The following is a 15,574-nucleotide window of genomic DNA, read 5'->3' on the forward strand; positions in this document are numbered from 1 at the left end:
CCCATTATTCAGCACATTGTCTGTTTGCCACTGCTAAGTGAGCACAGGAAGGTGGGGGTGAAGAGTGCTTCAGTCACATCACAGAATGTCCAACAATATGCGATCCACAATATTCACACCACTTTATAACATTATGTCACATTAGCTGCATAGGCACTATGACAACCCCCATGTGGCAAAATCTTGGAGTACGGGGTTGATCCGTCACACTTCAGGCATACCATGTGCAAAGACGAGCAAAAAATCCAGCCCAAAGCCATGTCATCTCCATAGACATTGGTCGTAGTGAAAAGCTTACTAACTGTAAATATAACATAGCTATAGGGTTATAGGATATTGCCTGAGACACAATTCAGTGTGCGATTTGATATCTGCAAGTGTCTATATATGTGTGACTGTGTGTATACATGTTGACGTGTGTGTGTCTATATACCGTATTTGTTTGAGTCTATGTGAAGTGGATTAGTGATTGTCAGTGAGACCTTCACCCCCAACATTAATGTCTGACCTCTGCAATTCTTACACAAATTCCTACTGATTCCCCAAATTCATATCAAAAGTCAACCTTCAAGAGTGGAGGCAGTTATATTAATGCCAATGTTATGGAATGGGATGTGATGCTAATTTATGTAGCTGGGATAGTTAGGGGTGCATATACTTTTCACCAAAATAGTTTAGATAAAAATGTTCCACTGACCAGAGAAAGTTCCCGTAGTAGGGGTGTAAATCTCCTCTGATGTGTGTATCTGTTGTAAACTTCTTACTATAGATATCCTCATCACAAGAGGAAAGTGGCAACTGCTCCAGGACAAGCTCCAACAGTTGTCCCTTTTCTGGAGCTATTGGGAAACATTTGCATTCGTGGAGCTCTGAAGAAATGATCTAATAAAGATCTCCAAGATTTATCTCACATCTGCACTCTCTTGTGACCCAATGAGGTCTCATCTCCTAGTGCTGGTGGATGGATATGTCTTGTTTTCTATGATTCCACTTTGTATCATTGGTGTTTCTTCTTTTAGATGCAGGAAACCTTTCACGTCGTGATTGCCATTGATTATGTCAAACATGAGCGTATTCCACCCTGACTATTTCATCTTACTTGGGGTCCCTGGCCTGGAGGACTCACATCTCCTGCTCTCCATCCCCTTCTCCATAATGTATGCAATTGCTTTGTTTGGTAATTCCACATTAATGTTTGTCATTGTCACCAATGACCATCTCCACCAGCCCATGTACATCTTCCTGACGATGCTGACGGCCACGGATATTCTTCTCAGCTCTTCTGCCGTTCCAAAGACCCTCAGTATATTTTGGTTCAATTCTCACGAAATTCTCTTTAATTGTTGCCTAATCCAGATCTTCTCCATCCACTACCTCTTTGTTTTAGAGTCGTCCATCCTCTTGACCATGGCTTATGACCGATATATTGCTATTTGCTCCCCACTGACCTACACAACCACCATAACGGCATCATTTATCAGGCGGATATCACTTGTGGCCATTATCAGGGCCTTCTCTATTATCACTCCTCTTGTGCTTCTTCTCAATCGTCTTCCATATAATGAAAGCAACACGATAGCCCACACTTACTGCGAGCATATAGCAATGGCGCGCAAGGCAACTGCAGACATCACTGTCAATAGTGTGTATGGCTTGGTGTCTGCATTTTCCTCCACAGGAGTAGACATGATTCTCATCGCTGTGTCCTACGGGATCATCATTCGGACAGTCATGAGTCTTCCAACTTCTGAAACTCGATCGAAGGCCTTCAATACCAGCTTGTCTCATGTGTGCGTCATCCTCCTCTTCTACATACCGGCCTTCTTCTCTTTCATTGCCCACCGAGCTGGCCAAGGTAAAATCCCCCCATCTGCTCACATCCTACTGGCCAATCTCTATGTTATCATCCCTCCAATGATGAACCCCATAATCTACGGAATCAGAACCAAAGAGATAAGAAACAGGTTGGTTGCCATGTTGTGTAAGAATATGAGGAGAAATTCCTTCTCTGTCTTCAATCTTGGCCAAAAGACTCGAGTGACCAAACAAGAAAGATGTGGAGCAAATCATGTTAGCCATCATATCGATATTGTAAGTCCTATGAGTTGTATACCCATCCTACCATAGTGAGTCCACCCTACAAATCTATCATGTCATACAGGTGATTGATCATATCCTACGAGGCCTCATTTACTGAGAACCATTTGGTGGACTGTGTGAACTATGTCAAGGACCGCTCAAGATCCTCAAGTCAGCACTTGTCACCAGGAGCCATCACGTACATGGAAATATAAGAAAAAAGTAACCAAAAGATTAAATGTCTGTAATTATTATATTATATAATCGTCCACTATCTGGTAGAAGATGTGTAATAGATGACAATCTATGTTACACAGTGTACCTTTATTACTGAATCCATCGTTATGTCACACACGGCATTCATGCACATATACACCAATAAAGGAGATATATATTTTAATATCCTCATTCACTGGGCGGAAGCCAAAACTTTAAGTGTACTACCCTACTGTTGGGAATATCTGCTCATGCAGTAATGAAAACCATAGTGGTCGTAGTCTGGGTTGATGCCGTGGCATCCTTCTACCATGGTCACCCTACATTTAATGCTGTGGTGGGGTCTTCTGCTGTGGTTTCTTTACAGTTAATCAAATGGTATCCAGGCACATTCTGGATTGCTGGGAGCCAAGAGAACATACTACTGGCCTCTGCTGTCTGGTGAACAAAGGCCTATATACCGTATTTTTCATACCATAAGATGCACCCCAAATTTTCAGGTGTAAAATAAGAAAAAAATATGCTTTATTAGACTGTCTTATAGTTTGAATAGGTACGGTATCTTATCTGGGGGCAGTGGAGTCACAGGAGGTAGGGTCCTTCAGGAAGTCGGCGGAAGTGGAGGAATGCTGCGGACCCTGGGTGCGGGAAGTTGCGGTGTTGGTGGAGCATGATCGCAAGGCCCGCCGTTCCCTCCCTCCCTCAGGAACCCATCGGTGGAAGCAGAAGAGGTGAGATGCTGTGAGGCCGGTGTCTGACTGTCGTCGGTGAGGCAGAGAGGCGCGCGCTGCTTTCCGGTGGCCGCAGCCATCTTCCTGAATCCGTGATCTACAGGAAAATGGCTGCCCGAGCCCCCAGTCTGTGCATGTGTGGCACCCCAGGGGTCTGGTTTCCACAGTAACGGCAATGTTATGTCTGAGAGCAGGTGGGAGGTCTCTTGGTCAGGAATCCTATGCATGCCACACCTCCTGCCCAGTCCTGGGAGGGGAAGAACTTCCCCTATATAAACCTGGGGCTGAGGCAGGGTTAGAGTGTTCAGAGGGAGAGTTCAGCCAGGAGGGCTGACAGGGAGCTGTGGCTCCGGCTGGGCCCAGCTCCTGGGCCATGCCAGAAGTAGAGACAGAGAAGAGAAGCAGCTATGGGAAGAAACAACAGGAGCTCTGTGGGAGCAGTGTTACAAGGAGTCAGGGGCTGGCAGCTGCAGAGCTCGCCCTGACTGAGAAGATTTCTTACCGGACCCGGAGTCCGAGGCTGTGGGGACTAACTCCTACCCAGCAGCAGAATCCGTCAGGCAGGGGATTTCAGGTCCTCTGGCCAAGAAACCCGAAGGCACGGTCACACGCATGGGACCAGCACCGCCGTCGTGGAGCGGAAGCTACTAGAAGGCCCCGAGTCACCGGCCATACGGGTGAGCACCACACGGTACACTCAGGGACGTGGGCTACTTATACCCGCCTCTAGCAAGGTAGCCAGAAGAGTACAGTCAGTTTGGGAGGCCTACAACTCCGCCTGGCCAGGGGAGATCCCATCTGCTCAAGGACTGACCAGGCCCCGATCGCTAGCCAGTACTCCGGGAGGGTCTATCGTTGTCACCAGTAAAGACCCTGAACTACACCGTACCGTCTCCGAGTGGTTCCTGCTACCCCCATCATCCACGTCGGCTGCCCTGAGGCCATACCCCTCCCGTTGGGGGTTATACCATCCCCGCTGCACCATCCTTCCACCGGCCTCAGCGGTCTGCCCTGCAGCGGCAGCTCCAAAGCTGCATTCAACGGGTGGCGTAGTCATCCAACATCCACTGCTAATAGACCGCCACTTAGTTTGACTCCCTGGGCACGGACCGGGTCACCGCCACGAGACTACAACCCTCAAAAGATCCGGCTCCGGGTAAGCTCCCGCGTGCGCAACGCAGCGCGACACAGGCCCAGGGGTGCGTCAACTTTTGGCGTAGTCGGCAGGATCTCGTGCCCGCAACCACCGGGTACTGCGTGCCTGAAAAAGACTGTTCAAACTTACCAGTGGTGAAGATTCCCGCCATCCGGCGCCATCTTCTGTCTTCTTCCCGCCATCCGCGAAGTTTTCCCGCCATCCGGCGCCATCTTCTGCCTTCTTCCCGCCATCCGTGGAGTTTTCCCGCCGTTGGACGCCATCTTGAAGACGCCGCGCGGGAAGAAGAGGGGCGTGGACTCCGAAAGCGCGCGAGAACTGAAGCCCCGCCTCACGTCCGGACGTTGCGTAAGGTCCTGGAAGGAGCCCAGCAGACGCTGACGTCACAGGAGCGCGACGGAAGGTCCTCAACCCTGACGATCCACTGCGGAGCCGCGGCCTACGGAAGAGGATCATCGCAAGGTAGGCCACGGTCCACTAGGGGGGAGAAGGATGTCGGATACGGAGGAGAGCTTCACCGCTTCAACCCCCGCCAGCGCCACCGCTGTTGCGGTCATGCCTTTCACCATGCCCTATATCCCGGGGGCAGCCTGGCTACCCCAGTACTCAGGGGAGTCACATACCCTGCATGACTTTAGAGAAAAGCTGGATAGCCTCTTCCAGGTGTACCCCCTCACAGAGGAGCAAAAAGTGAGCATCCTGGTGGCCCAATTAACCGGGGCAGCCCAAAGGGGGGTAAAGTCCTGGCCACCTGGGAGGAGGACTGTCGCAGAGATACTAACCCAGCTAACCGAGGAGGAGCTGCAGTACTACCAATACGAGGAAAGCCAAGAGGACCCGGACGGGTCTGAGGACTACCCTCAGGAGGGAGCACAAAGAGGACATAGCTACTGAAGGGAAGTAGCGTGAATAAAGAGCTGTAAATAGTTACCCGTAAGGGTACAAGGACTGCTGCTAATTAAAATATGGTCCCCGTTGGGATTAGTGAATTGTTCCCCATGTGCCCCTATCTTAAACCAGGCTGAGGACTGTGAGCAGCCATTCCTTATCCCCACTGGCCGAGGACTGAGAGCGGCCATATCCTGTAAATAATTATGTGTTTCTAGTAATTTATGGGAGTCTTTGGTGGATTTACCGGGAATCCTTTGTACATGGTTGGAGCGTAACCCAGGAATGGACTAAAGACTGTTAAGGACTCGGGGCAGGACAGACCCCTACCTGGTTACGTCTCCCTGTTTTGGTGAAATGGACACCTTTGCTTTTCTTCAAAAACTGCACCCGGTTGCGGACACGCCGTGACCATCTTTATGTGTTTTTCTTATTGTATTATTATTGTTTATACCTTGTTATGTTTTTCTAAAAATATGTTTAGTCCCGGAGTACTAAATTTCACTAGGGGGGAATGTGGCACCCCAGGGGTCTGGTTTCCATAGTAACGGCAATGTTATGTCTGAGAGCAGGTGGGAGGTCTCTTGGTCAGGAATCCTATGCATGCCACACCTCCTGCCCAGTCCTGGGAGGGGAAGAACTTCCCCTATATAAACCTGGGGCTGAGGCAGGGTTAGAGTGTTCAGAGGGAGAGTTCAGCCAGGAGGGCTGACAGGGAGCTGTGGCTCTGGCTGGGCCCAGCTCCTGGGCCATGCCAGAAGTAGAGACAGAGAAGAGAAGCAGCTATGGGAAGAAACAACAGGAGCTCTGTGGGAGCAGTGTTACAAGGAGTCAGGGGCTGGCAGCTGCAGAGCTCGCCCTGACTGAGAAGATTTCTTACCGGACCCGGAGTCCGAGGCTGTGGGGACTAACTCCTACCCAGCAGCAGAATCCGTCAGGCAGGGGATTTCAGGTCCTCTGGCCAAGAAACCCGAAGGCACGGTCACACGCATGGGACCAGCACCGCCGTCGTGGAGCGGAAGCTACTAGAAGGCCCCGAGTCACCGGCCATACGGGTGAGCACCACACGGTACACTCAGGGACGTGGGCTACTTATACCCGCCTCTAGCAAGGTAGCCAGAAGAGTACAGTCAGTTTGGGAGGCCTACAACTCCGCCTGGCCAGGGGAGATCCCATCTGCTCAAGGACTGACCAGGCCCCGATCGCTAGGCAGTACTCCGGGAGGGTCTATCGTTGTCACCAGTAAAGACCCTGAACTACACCGTACCGTCTCCGAGTGGTTCCTGCTACCCCCATCATCCACGTCGGCTGCCCTGAGGCCATACCCCTCCCGTTGGGGGTTATACCATCCCCGCTGCACCATCCTTCCACCGGCCTCAGCTGTCTGCCCTGCAGCGGCAGCTCCAAAGCTGCATTCAACGGGTGGCGTAGTCATCCAACATCCACTGCTAATAGACTGCCACTTAGTTTGACTCCCTGGGCACGGACCGGGTCACCGCCACGAGACTACAACCCTCAAAAGATCCGGCTCCGGGTAAGCTCCCGCGTGCGCAACGCAGCGCGACACAGGCCCAGGGGTGCGTCACATGCGTCGGTTTGGGCGGCCATTTTCCTGTAGATCATAGTTTCAGGAAGATGGCTGCGGCCGTGGCCACCGGGAAGCAGCGCATGCCGCTCTGCCTCACCGCCGACAGCCAAAAAGATAGACAGTGGAGTGGGGTCTATCTGAAGACGAAAGGATTGATCCAGCTCACCGGACATCAGAGGAAAGTAAAATGTAAAAATGTATTTAGTCCATAGCTAAAAACCGAATAATGTCGGTACATACATGTATTATATCCGATAGTACGGAATAAGGAGGGGGCACTGGGGGTACAAATGCTGTATTACCAGATGCGTTTCAAACGAATGTTCTTAGACTTGGTATATGGATGTATATATGTATGGTATATCCATAGACACCTCTATCCCCTCCTCTGTGCCCCCGACCATACCCTCATGTTCCCCATTTGACTCCTCTGGTCTCCTCTTGGATTTCCAGTGGTCCACAAGTTCTATAGTGGTACACAATATGTGATCGACATCTTGCTGCTTAGCTCCACAATGCACGGATTTACTTGGCTGCCGGGAGGGGACTGCACATCCGCCTCCTATTCAATTGAATGGACAGCCAAGCACCGCAGGTAAGGACTTCAGGCCGGTGGCCGCAGCTGCCGGCACCGATATCAGCTTATCGGCGGGGGTGCCGAGTGCAGGACCCCGTCTGATCATACATTGATTGGGGCAAACATATAAAGTAGTGGCCAACTCCTTTAATGTCCTGGTGGAATCGTACACCTTGCTCTTCACTCACAGCTACCAAATTTTCAGGAAAGTAGCCAAGGTGGGAATGGAGGAAATGCACTTTCAAACTCATCAGGCAACCTAAAGCTGGAAATGCTTTCAGCATTCATCCAACAATTTTTTTTGTAGTCAGGATTACCTAAAAATTTCTCTATGACCTCTTTAAATGCAATCCACCCTTCTTTTTGAGGATCCGTCATGGTATTGACAAACTATCAGCTATAATCCTTCTAATGTCTGGTCTGACGAACACACCTTCCTTCAATTTTGCCTCCGAGAGGCTTGGAAAGTTGGTGACCAAGTGTTTGAGGCATTCCCCATCTCTTGGAAGTGATTTTACGAATTGCTTCATCAAGCCCAATTTTATGTGGAGAGGTGGTAGCAGAACTTTATAGGTAGGTACCAAAGTTTCTCGGAGGACATTTTTTTCACCGACTGTGACCACCCTCGGTTGCCAACTCTTCTTGGTCCAGTGATTTTGTCGGTCTCGACTGTCCCACAGACACAGAAAACAAGAGTATTTGGTATACCCAGCTTGTTGCCCGAGCAGCATGCAGAAGGCCTTCAAATCCCAACACACTTGCCAACCATGGTCTTCATATTTAAGTTTACGAAGAACCAATTCCAAGTTCTCATAGGTTTCCTTCAAGTGTACGGAATGACCTACAGGGATGGAAGCATAAAAACTGCCGTTGTGGAGCAAAACTGCTTTGAGACTTCTTTTTGACAAATCAATAAAAAGACGTCATTGCGCTTAATCATATTGGATTTTGAATTGACCAATCAAACCTTCGACATCGATGCAATTAACCATCTTGTCTTCCTGGGCAAAGTAAGGAACGAACTCCTTTTCACAATGTCTGAACCATGAAAAAGACGCTCCTGGTAACAATAAATTCCTGCTTTTGAGCCTTGATCCTGTAACGGGTCTGGGAGGTGGAACCTCTGAGCTATTATACAAAGGGGCAGTCTTTTTAAGGAGGCAGGTGGCTCCCAGGGAAGGCGGGAAGGTAGACACGGCAAGTGACAAGAACAGTCTCAGAGTAGAAGGACAGAACGGACACGGCAAGTGACGGGAACAATCTCTTGACAGGCGGGAGGTCACAGCAAGTGACAGCAGAGCCTCCAGGTAGACTAGCAGGCAGGTAGCAGGTGGGCGCTCCCAGGTGAGCGGGCAAGAGTGTCTGGACACGCAGGTGTTCACAGTAAGTGATGGCTAAGCCTCCAGGTAGGCTAGCACGCGGGTAGCAGGTGAGCGCTCCCAGGTGAGCGGGCAAGAGTCTCTGGACAGGCAGGTGGTCACAGCAAGTGATGGCTAAGCCTCCAGGTAGGCTAGCAGGCAGGTAGCAGGTGGGCGCTCCCAGGTGAGCGGGTAAGAGTCTCTGGACAGGCAGGTGGTCACAGCAAGTGACGGCAGAGCCTCCAGGTAGGCTAGCAGGCAGGTAGCAGGTGGGCGCTCCCAGGTGAGCGGGTAAGAGTCTCTGGACAGGCAGGTGGTCACAGCCAGTGACGGCAGAGCCTCCAGGTAGGCTAGCAGGCAGGTAGCAGGTGGGCGCTCCCAGGTGAGCGGGCAAGAGTCTCTGGACAGGCAGGTGATCACAGCAAGTGACGGCTAAGTCTCCAGGTAGGCTAGCAGGCAGGTAGCAGGTGGGCACTCCCAGGTGAGCGGGCAGACTGATCCATAGACAGACTGGCAGGTGCTGGTAGGCAGACTGTCGGACCGCAGGAATGCAAGCAGATAGACAGGTATCAGGCAGGTATCAAGCAGGAATCTGGCAGGTAACTGGCAGGTATCTGGTAACGGAACCTGAGGGCTGAAGCAGAGTTGATAGGCTTTGCAACAACATTGCTCGGGCACCTCCATTTTGGAGGAGGTGCGTTATATATGGTGAGGTCCTCTGGCCATTGGCCGGGGACTCCTTGGGACGGCGCGCGCGGCCCCTTTAAGAGAGAGGGAGCACGCGCGCCCTAGGCACAGTGACCGGGAAGCAGCGCGCGCTGCCAGCAGAGCAGGAGGAAGACGCCGGGCATGGAGCGGAGAGGTGAGGGGAACGGCGTCCCTGCCTAGCAGGAGGCAGAGACGCCGACGCTACAGATCCGAGTAACTCAGGGGCATCTTTGGGAAGATTCAAGTCTCTTACTAAATCCTTTATCTCCTCCTGAGAAATTTTTTTTTGTCTTGTATCATCTTCAAAGTCAGAACTTGATTTGTCACCTGGTTCAGGTATGATTCCACCTTCATCGGAGCTCGGGATCTCTTCCAAGGTAGCAGGGACCTTGGGTACTGATATATCTGTGCCATGGGGGATGGGACGACTTGCTCTGTGAAGACTGGGATATGAATTGAATGCTTCCATTTGGAATTATACCCTTTCACATTGCATGAACAGAAGTAACAGTTGTCACTATGGTTCTCTTGCTTTCGCCATACCATAGGAATGGAAAAACGGAAAGCTTTTTTCTTACCCTTGAACCAATTTCGGAGGTCCTCAACACACCATCTGGAAACTTTATGAGGCGCCGAAACTTTATCTTGATCTCCAAGTTTTAGTCCGAAGTATGCCAAGTATACTTTTTTCACAAAGCCTGTAATATTCAGCTGTTGATTCAACACTATATATTCACCACAAATGAAACAAATGGTCATGCGAATTAATACACTTCCACAAAGCCATAACGCTAATTTTGGGAAACATGGTTGAATGAAATTCCAATGTAAGTTTCTTGAAAGCATAAGGAGGACCTTTCATTAAGTCACTAACCACCTGACTGCCACCAGATAATCACGCAGTTCCTATTGATGTTAATGGGAAAGAAAATAAGCCGATGAGTTTGCAGAAGAACCTATCGGTTTGTGGCAAGTCCTGACGCTTAGGATTTTTTTCAATATTTTTTTCGCTATCAAAACACTAAAATACATGGAAATTATATGAAAATGATCAAACAGCTTTTTAGTCGCAGACCTGTGTAAACTGTGATAATAAGGTAACGTGGCCCTCGGGTGTAGGCCCGCATATGTGAAGGAGCAGGAGCGCCGGACCCCCCCTCTGAAGACCTTTTGTCATACGGTAATAATTTATTGACATGTCTGTAAGTGTGTGTGTGTGTACCGCCTGGTCTGGTTAGTCTGGGGATGACAGGGTTAATAGCCGGCCGGACCTCCTGGTCTGGTTGGTCCGGGGATGACAGGGTTAATAGCCGGCCGGACCTCCTGGTCTGGTTGGTCCGGGGATGACAGGGTTAATAGCCGGCCGGACCTCCTGGTCTGGTTGGTCCGGGGATGACAGGGTTAATAGCCGGCTGGACCTCCTGGTCTGGTTGGTCCGGGGATGACAGGGTTAATAGCCGGCCGGACCTCCTGGTCTGGTTAGTCCGGGGATGACAGGGTTAATAGTCGGCCATTCCGATGACAGGAGGAGTTACAGAGGAACTAGAGAGATGGTAGTTCCTGTTTGTAGTTAGTTGAGAATTGAAGGAGAAGGACACTTGGTCAGACCTGCTCTGGGTGCGTAGAGGAGAAGACTTGATACGCAGGTGGTCAGCAACTGACAGAAGTGGCAGTCAGATCGACTTCATCAGGCACGTCGGGCCGCCTACAAGAAAGAGGAATATTAACTGGAAAGTCGATGTGTTGTCCAGACCTGGGAGCCTTGAAGAAAGTAGAGTGGAGTGGCCATGCTGGGACACGCTTGTGAGGAGTCACAGAGACACACATTGACCCTAGTGAAAATGGAGGGCCTCATTGAAGTTTGCTGTATTCCTGTATCATTGCCCACAAGTTTTGTGCCACCACCTGAAGCCGTGCAGCATCAGCCCCTGTATCGTACAGAAGATGTGATCCCCACTGCCGCCTGTACATATCTTCTATCCATCCATTCAGTAAATCGTGCATTTTCATGTCCCTGTCGGCCTCCTTCTCATGAAGCCTGGTCTGCGGCACCATTCGCCAGTGTGCGGTCTGAAAACGAATCCAATTAAAATGACATTGCACAAACACCCAGGGAGCAATGTGTGAGATAGTGAAACGGTCCCCATTGCCCATGATCAGAGATATGTACCTTTTTAAAGAGGCGGATGGTAGCCCCTGTACATATGATGCAGCACCCGGGTCACCAGTGGGGTATAGATGTGAATGTCTGTGTCCGTATATGTGTAAACATTGTACCTGTTGTATATAAGCTTAATCACCTGCTTGCTGTCAGTAATGGCATGGTACAGCTTTATATGGACTGAAATGCTGTTATTCGGCTACAAAAGGCCACTGTTTCCTAATCACAACTGAAAGGATAAGTCTGCCCAGCAACAGACTGCAGGGTCAGAGATAGGTGACAGTTGGATGTGCATCACAGGAAGGAGAGAGGTGATGTCACGCAAGGTGAGGGAAAGACTAAGTGCACAACAATGGGAAGAGGGGGAGGAAGCCCAAACACTAGGGAAAGGGGGAGTGGAGACCCCTAGGCAGATCTGACAACACCCTGGCTCCCCTAACATTCCTAAATAGGTTCCGCACCTCTCGCCAAGCAGAAAACCTAATCCCTGACTGCCCCTAGTGATAGGCCCTAGATAGGGAGGGGACAGGGTGATCACTAGTCAGTCCCCACTGCAACTAAAGACAAACAGGTAAACAGACAAGGGAATACACTTAGCTTGAGAAGACACCAGAGAGATCACACCAGCTATCCTCCAACAGAACTCCAAGAAGACACTAGCCGACTACTAGTATTTCAAGCCTGGACTGAGGAAAATAAAGCTATCACCGGTGACTCTCTGGAGAGACTGAAGGTAATTAAATATCCTGCAAGGGTGTGTCATTAAGCAGCAGAAGGTGGAGGTCATTGCTGGGTCCTAGAGGAAGAAGGATATCACTACACTACAGAGATGAAAAGATCAAGAAGGTGCCTGCAGAGCCAAGTGCAATGACTTTCTACAGTTGGATCCAGAACGACTGTCTGTCACACCTGACACACCCGGGACAGGTGGCCATCTTGGAGGCAGTTTGGAGTTACTGAGGACAGAGAGAGGACCTGTCAGAGAGAGATCCAGTGACATCTAGAAGAATCTCACTGGGAGAAGAGCCACAGCGGTGTAGAGCTGATCGTGCCTGTGACCAGATCCTTACCAGATAGTAGAAGATTACTGTCAGGAACGCCGCTGAAATACGGGAAAACGCCGGCGCCAAAATACTTGAGACTGAGACAGAGCCTTTAGTTATCTAGATAGGCAAATTGACTGTTTCAGGCCACAATTGCTGCAAAGATCAGTGTCCGGGACCTTCCGCCTCGCTGTTACATCACCTATTTTTTCGTCATTAAGGAATCTGTGTTTGCCATAAAGTTACAATTCACACCTAGGTGCTGTCAAGGCATGCAAAAAACTTCAGGCCACACTTGAGCTTGCCCAGGAGGGAGCTTCTGAGGAACATTAAAGTTGCGGAACATTTGCTTGAGATGTTTAAACTTAATTTCCTTCTAAGCAGCCACTGCATTTGGTTATTTGTTCAGTTATTCTCTGTGTTGTTGGGAAAGGACCATTCTTCGGTGTTCACTGTAGTCATATTGGGGAGGTGTATATTCGGTTGGAGAATAGAGGTAATTCATTGTAAGTTGTAAGCTGTTGTGCTGTACCGCAGGTGAGCCCGTACTACACACCCATCCAATTGTTTCAGAGCCCAGGGTATTAACAAATGTGGGCGATTGACTCACTCGGCTCCTTCCAGAGGTAGAAACAGGAATGTTTTTCACCTGCTGGTTTATTTTAATACTGCATAAACCATGGCAGATTCAACAAAATAAACATGGCCTTGCTGGTATAACGGCAAAACAAAAGATAAATGGAAGTACAGTCCGTAAGCATGTGAGATTCACCCCCTGAGGTTGCAACACACTTCAGCTCCTCCTGAGCTGAAGTTCCACACAGGAGGCTTCCTTGTCTCCAAAACACATAACAGATAAAAAACTCAATGCTGGAGATTTAACTCCTCCTGCCACACCCTTGAGGTGGAGATATGGTGAGTAGGCAGCGTCCTGCCGAATCTCACAACTACTCACAAAAAACCCAACCCAAAATGGCTGCTTAACCTCTTCAGCACCTAACATGCTGGAGAAAAGCTTCTCGGTTTCACTTGATGGAAGATAGTAACCTCCATGACACATATCTCCCTCACATACAATACAGACCAAAAGTTTGGACACACCTTCTCATTTAAAGATTTTTCTGTATTTTCATGACTTTGAAAATTGTACATTCACACTGAAGGCAGCAAAACTATGAATTACCACATGTGGAATTATATACTTAACAAAAAAGTGTGAAACAACTGAAAATATGTCTTATATTCTAGGTTCTTCAAAGTAGCCACCTTTTGCTTTGATGACTGCTTTGCACACTCTTGGCATTCTCTTGATGAGCTTCAAGAGGTAGTCACCGGAAATGGTCTTCCAACAATCTTGAAGGAGTTCCCAGAGATGCTTAGCACTTGTTGGCCCTTTTGCCTTCACTCTGCGGTCCAGCTCACCCCAAACCATCTCGATTGGGTTCAGGTCTGGTGACTGTGGAGGCCAGGTCATCTGGCGTAGCCCCCCATCACTCTCCCTCTTGGTCAAATAGCCCTTACACAGCCTGGAGGTGAGTTTGGGGTCATTGTCCTGTTGAAAAATAAATGATGGTCCAACTAATCACAAATCGGATGGAATAGCATGCCGCTGCAAGATGCTGTGGTAGCCATGCTGGTTCAGTATGCCTTCAATATTGAATAAATCCCCAACAGTGTCACCAGCAAAGCACCCCCACACCATCACACCTCCTCCTCCATGCTTCACGGTGGGAACCAGGCATGTAGAGTCCATCCGTTCACCTTTTCTGCGTCGCACAAAGATGCGTTGGTTGGAACCAAAGATCTCAAATTTGGACTCATCAGACCGAAGCACAGATTTCCACTGGTCTAATGTCCATTCCTTGTGTTCTTTAGCCCAAACAAGTCTCTTCTGCCGGTTGCCTGTCCTTAGCAGTGGTTTCCTAGCAGCTATTTTACCATGAAGGCCTGCTGCACAAAGTCTCCTCTTAACAGTTGTTGTAGAGATGGGTCTGCTGCTAGAACTCTGTGTGGCATTGACCTGGTCTCTAATCTGAGCTGCTGTTAACCTGCGATTTCTGAGGCTGGTGACTCGGACAAACTTATCCTCAGAAGCAGAGGTGACTCTTGGTCTTCCTTTCCTGGGGCGGTCCTTATGTGAGCCAGTTTCTTTGTAGCGCTTGATGGTTTTTGCAACTGCACTTTCGGACACTTTCAAAGTTTTCCCAATTTTTGGGACTGACTCACCTTCATTTCTTAAAGTAATGATGGCCACTCGTTTTTTTTTACTTAGCTGCTTTTTTCTTGCCATAATGCAAATTCTAACAGTCTATTCAGTAGGACTATCAACTGTGTATCCACCTGACTTCTGCACAACACAACTGATGGTCCCAACCCTATTTATAAGGCAAGAAATCCCACTTATTAAACCTGACAGGGCACACCTGTGAAGTGAAGACCATTTCCGGTGACTACCTCTTGAAGCTCATCAAGAGAATGCCAAGAGTGTGCAAAGCAGTCATCAAAGCAAAAGGTGGCTACTGTGAAGACCCTAGAATATAAGACATATTTTCAGTAGTTTCACACTTTTTTGTTAAGTATATAATTCCACATGTGGTAATTCATAGTTCTGATGCCTTCAGTGTGAATGTACAATTTTCAAAGTCATGAAAATATAGAAAAATCTTTAAATGAGAAGTTGTGTCCAAACTTTTGGTCTGTACTGTACATCACCAGTGACCCTGTTTTAACATGGGTACTTTAGATGCAGCGACACAGAAACACAGAGCAGCCAATACAGGGTTAATAAACAGGGGAGGTTTATGATAACAGGGTCAATCTCCACACAGGGAGTAACAGGGGAAAATATGGGGGAAAAACAAGGGAAGTGGCAGGTAAAAATCTATTACTGACAGTTCACAGTTTAACTAGATATAGCAGAGTCAAACCAGTTGCAATCGGCAGTTTTTACACTTAGCTGACTCTTTTCCTCGACAAGGCAGTTGCCAGCTGATGCTGGTGTTGATTTCTTTTAGGCTTCCCCGCCCAAACAATGCTCCGTCTTCTGGCGGCCGTGGGCCGTCTCCGGTT

At 49.1% G+C, this 15,574-nt stretch overlaps 1 protein-coding gene across 1 annotated transcript; it reads left to right on the plus strand.

The window, feature by feature from the left end:
• Positions 1–1,050: 1,050 nt before the first annotated feature.
• On the plus strand, positions 1,051–2,127 carry LOC141243330 (olfactory receptor 52D1-like). Its single transcript, XM_073668920.1, has one exon. It carries the CDS (start codon positions 1,057–1,059, stop codon positions 2,125–2,127), a length of 1,071 nt encoding a protein of 356 aa, XP_073525021.1. The 5' UTR covers positions 1,051–1,056.
• The last annotated feature ends 13,447 nt before the right edge of the window (positions 2,128–15,574 follow it).

Source organism: Phyllobates terribilis, unplaced genomic scaffold (genome assembly GCF_046119375.1).
Source record: "Phyllobates terribilis strain yellow unplaced genomic scaffold, ASM4611937v1 Scaffold_2__4_contigs__length_985480577, whole genome shotgun sequence".
Taxonomy (NCBI): Eukaryota; Metazoa; Chordata; class Amphibia; order Anura; family Dendrobatidae; genus Phyllobates; species Phyllobates terribilis.

Bases quoted from the DNA above. Each gene is read 5' to 3' on its own strand.
- LOC141243330 (XM_073668920.1), top strand. From the start codon at position 1,057: ATGTCAAACATGAGCGTATTCCACCCTGACTATTTCATCTTACTTGGG.